We start from the raw sequence: 6,910 nt of genomic DNA on the forward strand, positions 1-6,910 counted from the left end.
TTCCCACATTCTGGCATGTGAGAATTTTGTGTCTTTTGTACCCTAGAGGGGGAAGGAGATGGTGTTGGGTGATCTCTTCTTGGGGAGTTTCAGTCTTTTGTCCCTTTGCAGAGAGGATGTCAGAAGACACCTCTTTTCCAAAAAGTGTCACCCCCCTGCTACCTGACCCCCCCCACACACATACACAACAGTCCCCCCTCTACCCCACCATTGGACACTTCACATTCCCAGGCCAACGTCCTCCAGCTTCCAGCCGCTGGCATTCTTCCCAAACTTGTAGACGAGGCGACGCCCATCCACGCGCTCCAGGATCTCTCTCTTGTAGTAGTACCTATGGGGGAGGGGGAGAAACTGCATGTCAGTTTGCTGTTGTGTCGTTGTTGTTCTTTTTTCAAATAGAAATGAGTCTTATGCTTCACAGTATTCTCATGTATGATATTGTCACTGTTCTTAATGTTCATCTCTTTTAGAGCATGAAGCACTACATAAAATATGATGGATTTTTAGGGAGTCTTTTCTGTTTTTGTTTTCTTGTTTTAATTTGATTTTGTTTGTCTGCCAGGGTGTGGTGGGAGTTGGGTTCTTTAGTCTCTGTGTTGGTTCTCAGCCATATTTAACTGAAGGTATGAGTGAATTTCTCAAAAAAGAAAGCTCCTAACATTCAATTGGATTCTATTTTTAAGGATCATTCTTGTTCTCCTTGATGATAAAATACAACATTTAGTTGAGATCAACTTTTAAGGATTATTCTAATGCTCTTTTGCTGCCTCACTGCAGATGCGAGGTTTCTCTCTGTGTTCTGAGTTCTGCGTGTTCTGCGTATTCTTACGTGTTCTGCGTGTTCTGCGTGTTCTGCGTGTTCTGCGTATTCTTACGTGTTCTGCGTGTTCTGCGTGTTCTGCGTGTTCTGCGTGTTCTGCGCTCACCTCATGGCACGGCTGAGCTTCTCGTAGGTCATGCTGCTGTTCTTCTTCTTCTGGCCCCACAGCTGGGCCACAGCCTCAGACTTGAGGAACTTGAAGACACCCTCGCGTCGGTCCTCCCACTTCATCAGGCCCTGGTTCTTCTCTGGGTGGATCAAGATTTCACGGATGAACTCCCACAGGTGTGTGCCTCGTGGAGCTACAACATGGAAAGAAGGTATGCATTATTATTTTGTATCAAGGTGCGTGTGTGTGCGTGTGTGTGTGTGTGTGTGTGTGTGTGTGCGTGTGTGTGTGTGTGTGTGTGTGTGTGCGTGTGTGTGTGTGTGTGTGTGTGTGTGTGTGTGTGTGTGTGTGTGTGTGTGTGTGTGTGTGTGTGTGTTTGTGTGTGTGCATTTGTGATAAACAAAACACCAAGGTCATGGGTTTGAGACCAAGGGATTCCACATGCACACACATCTGTCTAGTTAGTTACGCAATTGATAAAAGTGGATGAATGTGTCAAACATGAATGTGATAGCATTAGTATTTTCTTTGAATTCACCTTAGTCAAAATCACCCATAAACTTTGTTAAGATCAGCAGGAGTTGAGTAAGGCTCTATCACTGGAGGTGTTCTCACCATGTTTGCTCTTCTTTGTCTCGATGTAGTGGTCACTGACTCTGTTGATCTTTGGGGGTCTCCCTCTTCCTCTCTTCTTCTTCCCACCGCACTCCTGTTTCACAAAGCTCTCTAGACCAAAACAACAATAAAACACCATCAGTGCAAAGAAATCACCTCACGTACATGAAGCTTATATATCTTTGTTTTCATTCAGTGGGAATTCAAGAGAAAGACTGAAGCATGGAACTCACTCTTGATGGAGAATGTATTTTCCATGAACTCCGGGTCTGAGTCACTTCCAGTGGACTCTGGAGAGCTGGGGTTCATGAAGCTCCCTGGAATAAGAAGGAAGAGCACAAAGGATATTTATTTTTACGCAAAAATAAACAATAAAATAAACAAATAAATACATGTTTTCCTCTGGATAATATTCATCTGTTCAGGTACCAAGAGTGCTAGAATGGCATGAGGAAAAGGTGAAAGCATCCTCCTTACCCATGGTGGAGCTGTTGTGGCTGTCAGAGAGCGAAGAGCCAGACTCATAACCATCGCTATGTGGAGTATTGTGCCCGGCTGTGAATCCACTGAAGTAGCTGAAGGAATCCTTCTCTTTCTTGATATCTGCTGAAGGTTATTAATGAGGTTCAGTCCTTATCCATACCAGCTCAGCGGGAAAGTATATTAACAGTTCAGTGAGTCAGTGGTATCACAGGAGATAACAACAGTGGTTTGCTGATGGGAAAAGGGAGGAGCAACTTACCATCGCTCACAACCACAGTGTCCAGCAGTCCAAGGCCATCGTCACTCAGGAATGTCGGGAACTGAGGTAGGTTGCCCAGGAAGTCATTCAGAAGGGTGCAGGTTTCATTAAAAGGATCTAAGAGGTCACAGGGCATGTCTGTGGAAAAGAGACACCCACACACTTTCATATATCTTGTAACCTACTGTCAGTGATTGCAACACATTGGGATTGAACAGAATTACACAAACAAAACCACAGAAGGTTTATTTTCATTGCAGCACCTGCCTGCTCAGATGGCAGAGTTAGCCTACTACACTCCCTTCCCAAACGGCTGGCTTACCATGCTTGTGCTTGTGTCTCTCCAGGCTCTGGTATAATCTCTCGCCCAGTGCACCGTACATGGAGAGGAAGGTCTCATGGGGCAGCTGACACAGAGTGGCCCCGTCCAGAAAGCAGTACTCCATGTTGAGCTCGCTGGCATCGTACTTGCTCTCGTCCACGTGGTACTCGATCCAGTCCAAGACGTTTCTCTTAGTCCAGTACAGAGGAATCAAATGCTGCCATGGACCTGTGAGGGTAAATCGGTTCAAAAGCAAAAATAAGTCGGGGTTGATTTTTTGCGTATGTGCACCAGTTGTCATGAGACATGTCATCCCAGTTAAACTTAAATCTAATGAGCAGTGAATAAAAAACGAAATGCTTTGGTGAAAAACATTGCCACAAGGTCAGTTGAGGCAACCTAAACAGACTCTTAGGCAGTGAATTCTACTGCCTCCCGGCAGACTGGCCGCTCATTAACCCGTTAACCTCAGTGTCTGCACTTGGCAGCCCAGTCTTATCTGTGTCTTTCATCGCCGGTTGTTTAACTGCCTGTGCAGGTGACACCAGTCTGCAGTCACACCACAGCTTTATCACCAGGGAGAAGTTAAATAAAGTTTGGGTTGCTCGCGGGATGAAAGGGAGACATTCTTCTCAGATGCCATTGGCACCAGTTAAACATTTTCTGAGAGTTAATGATTCAAGAAATGAGGTCATGGCGGAGTTCAGACCATTATGGCTTTTTTTGTCTGTTGTTTGCTCTTTCGTCTTTTCCCCCTTAAGTGGACCAATCGATACTTCTGAGGACTCTTTGCAAAGACCCAATAAACCATGACTGTTGTCATACAAACCATTCAAACTGAACTTTGACAGTTACACTCTTTATGGATGCAACCCAAGAGGCTGGTCCTAAGTGTTAAGATCAAGTGCAGGCTTTGCGCTGTGGAGCATGACAAGGTTAACTGCCCTTACCCAGTGTGTTGGCAAATGACAAGTCAGTGAACTGGGCCATCTTGTTGATGGCAGGAGTGGGGAAGGTCACAGTGTGCAGCATTGGTGACAGAGGAGATGGCTCAGCGGGGTACACAGTTCCATTCACGTTGTTCAGGATCCGACTGAGCTCACTGGAGGTCGTCATGGCAAAGCTGGACATGTTGTTCATATGGACACAGTTATTCATGAGGAAAACTGCGCTGTCACAAAATAGCTTTTAGCCATGCATATTTCACATATCCTGGTTTTTCCACATTTGTTTTTTGGCTGCATTCTACTTTATTTGTCTTGCATCAGTTATATAGTTAAACAGTTATAACATTGTTTCTCCCCTAGTTGCTATGCGACATGTCATGTCATGTCATGAGGGTTACGTGTCTTCCAGTGTGATTCAAAAGTATATTACAAAATAAAGAACATTTCTCTCAAGAATTCTGAGACAGTGAAGGGATGCTCAGTGATCCTGGTCCCTTTCTGGACTCACCTGGTTTGCAATCCTCAGGCAGGGGAACGTGGAGTCTGTAATGTGCCACTGGATTGTATTCCACTGAACAGAAAGGTCCACACGAGTGTATAGCCACAGAGTGCTTCTCTCCACTGAGTCCGGCTCCTCAAACTGTTTACTGCTATGTGTGTCTAGTCTAGTGCACCTGTTGCTGCTTTTACCTATGGCGGCTTTTATAGCTGTGAGGCGGGCCCAGGTGAGTGCAGGGAGGGGGATTTCCACCGGCGTGACAGGCAGTGCACACACACCCTCCCTCCCTCCCTCCCCTAACCCGCTGCCCTCCCCTATCTGTTTTCCTGAGAATACAGTCAAACAAAACAAGCCCTCGCCCTCGCCCTCACACCTCCACACTGCTCTTCTCTCATCCTATTTTCCTCTCCTCCTTTTCTCTTGGCATAGTCTATCTACGTCTAACTTTGTCTCTTGGCATAGTCTATCTATGTCTCACTTTGTCTCTTGGCATAGTCTGTATTTTTCATGTGTTGATGTCACAATGAGAGTATACACATAAAGACTCCCATGTTCATTCTTTTTTTAGCATGCAGTGCCTAAAGGTAGAAGTGTTTATGTTTTCCATAAAGTGTATGCACGAGACCAATACACATCTTTATTCAATACACATTTGTTGTATAGTACCTTTCAACCATCCAAACATAACACCTGTACCTCTAAACCGCCCGGACAAACCACATAGCATTATACATTATACAGAGAGAAAGAGAGCGAGAGAGAGGGGCACGTATACACACAAACACCATGTGTTTGTTCTACAGAAATGACTTCATTTGTGCCAATATTTACTATTGACTCAAGGCCTGCAGCTCAGCCTGTGTGTGTGTGTGTGAGTTTAGCGCATGTTTCGATTTGTAGCCTCTCATCACTCAGACTCAAGCATCTCTCCCCTTCTGCAATCATTGTTGGCTCCTATCAGTGCCTGACACGCTCTCAATGCAGTTAGCAAGGGCTGAAGCTTTAGTCCAGATTTTCATTACTGACTCATCAACTCGTTCACATTTAGGTCATATGGTTTAGACTAAAGCATTTACATTTAGGTCATATGGTTTAGACTAAAGCACTTAAAGGAAGCTCACTGGATGTTCAGGTCAGAGATGAATAAAAGTGCAATATGCGGTCTGTCCTATAAGGAAATGCATATGAATATGCATGTCAAGGGTTATTTTTCTTAACTTAGAATTGGTTGATTGAGCCATTTGTCATACAATTATTGTACATCCTTGCAACTTATGCTTAATGAAACACCTATTTATGATTTAGAGAGAGGGAGAACGATACGTAGACACTGATAACTTTAATGCACCACGCCTGCCATAACATCAGAGTATCAGAGTAATTGCCCTGGGCAATTGTAATATTGAGTTTCGCTTCAACGCACAGTCACTGTAGTTCTGATTACGTTAAATTGGCTCACTACTGGGCTCTAGTGGTCATTTTATTACACAAACCATTACCTAAATACTTAAACCTCATGCAAAGACCCCTCCATGGCAGGTAATGATGTGTAAAACCCGATATGCCTAAGCTCCAAATGTTTATGTTTATCCACATAAGGGGGCCTAGGTATAAAAAAGAAAACAATGCAAATATTTGATTTGATTAAAAATAACAGTGTACTACCAGTTTGCTCTCATTTTTAAAGTAAAAAACGTAAAAATTTAAGTAAATAGTCAATACTAAAAGGTGTTGCAATCTCACTGATTTTTTGATACACCCAGTAAGACGCAGAGGATTCCACTAGAAGCCCTCCCTCCAACACACACACAGGCATCTCAGAGGTCCAAGGCTCCGTTTTGGACTCTGGCAGGCCAAACAATGAGACAAAGCGTGTCACAACACTGAAACCTATTCTCCGATTTCCCCAGATTTCACAATCTCACTGGTCGCCCACTCACAATGTGTGGTGAACCCATCGTTTTCCAGTCAAGGAAAGAAAGCATCAAACATGGTTTCTCTGGAATGTCGTCATACAGGTTTCTGACTCTCTCTCGTACCCTGAGGCTCTGCTATACCACCTACTATAAAGGCATTGCCTTTGACATCGCTATCACTCACCGCCACATAGTCATAAACAATACTGGAGACTGGAGTCAAGAGCCAAGACTTGTCATTGTCAACAGCCATTATTCAACTTAAGCCATTTGTGTGCTGAAAAGCCCAATTGTTATGCTTTTACAATACTACATACAATTGACTGATTCACAATACCTCTTTGAAAATGATTGCACAATTAAAATTGTCATGGCAGAAACAGAAACATTTAACCTGACCAGGGACAGCCATAATTCCCTGGTTTACAGACAAGCTATACCCTTAAAATCTAAATCTTTCATTAATGGTAATATTTCAAGAATAAGGGCTAAAAATGTTGGGTCCCTCAGCAGGGCCCAAGAGGCCTATAGAGGGACTTATCGATGAACCTCCTTTTAATAGTTTTCACCAATCTTTCATTAAGACATCTGTGTGCTGGATTAATGATGGTTAATGATGAATGAATCAGAGTGAAGAATGATAATGAATCAGAGTGAGGAATGGCATCAGCGTACTGGATTAATGTCGATGGTTAATGATTAATGAATCAGAGTGAGGAATGGCATCAGCGTACTGGATTAATGATGGTTAATGATGAATGAATCAGAGTGAAGAATGATAATGAATCAGAGAGAGGAATGGCATCAGCGTACTGGATTAATGTCGATGGTTAATGATTAATGAATCAGAGAGAGGAATGGCATCAGCGTACTGGATTAATGTCGATGGTTAATGATTAATGAATCAGAGAGAGGAATGGTGGAGAACAGGCCTGGAGGC

General features: G+C 43.6%; 1 protein-coding gene across 1 annotated transcript; it reads right to left on the minus strand.

The window, feature by feature from the left end:
* Positions 1–219: 219 nt before the first annotated feature.
* On the minus strand, positions 220–4,125 carry elf3 (E74-like factor 3 (ets domain transcription factor, epithelial-specific); the record flags this gene model as incomplete). Its single annotated transcript, XM_080848376.1, has 9 exons — positions 4,064–4,125; positions 3,559–3,731; positions 2,609–2,836; positions 2,287–2,424; positions 2,022–2,150; positions 1,778–1,861; positions 1,545–1,655; positions 927–1,122; positions 220–331 (listed from the first exon to the last, which is right to left on the minus strand). The coding sequence occupies exons 2-9, from the start codon at positions 3,722–3,724 to the stop codon at positions 220–222; spliced, it is 1,164 nt and encodes a 387-aa protein (XP_080704502.1). The 5' UTR covers positions 3,725–3,731; positions 4,064–4,125.
* Between the last annotated feature and the right edge of the window lie 2,785 nt (positions 4,126–6,910).

Source organism: Sprattus sprattus (assembly GCF_963457725.1).
Source record: "Sprattus sprattus genome assembly, chromosome: 12".
In the NCBI taxonomy this organism is placed as follows: Eukaryota; Metazoa; Chordata; class Actinopteri; order Clupeiformes; family Clupeidae; genus Sprattus; species Sprattus sprattus.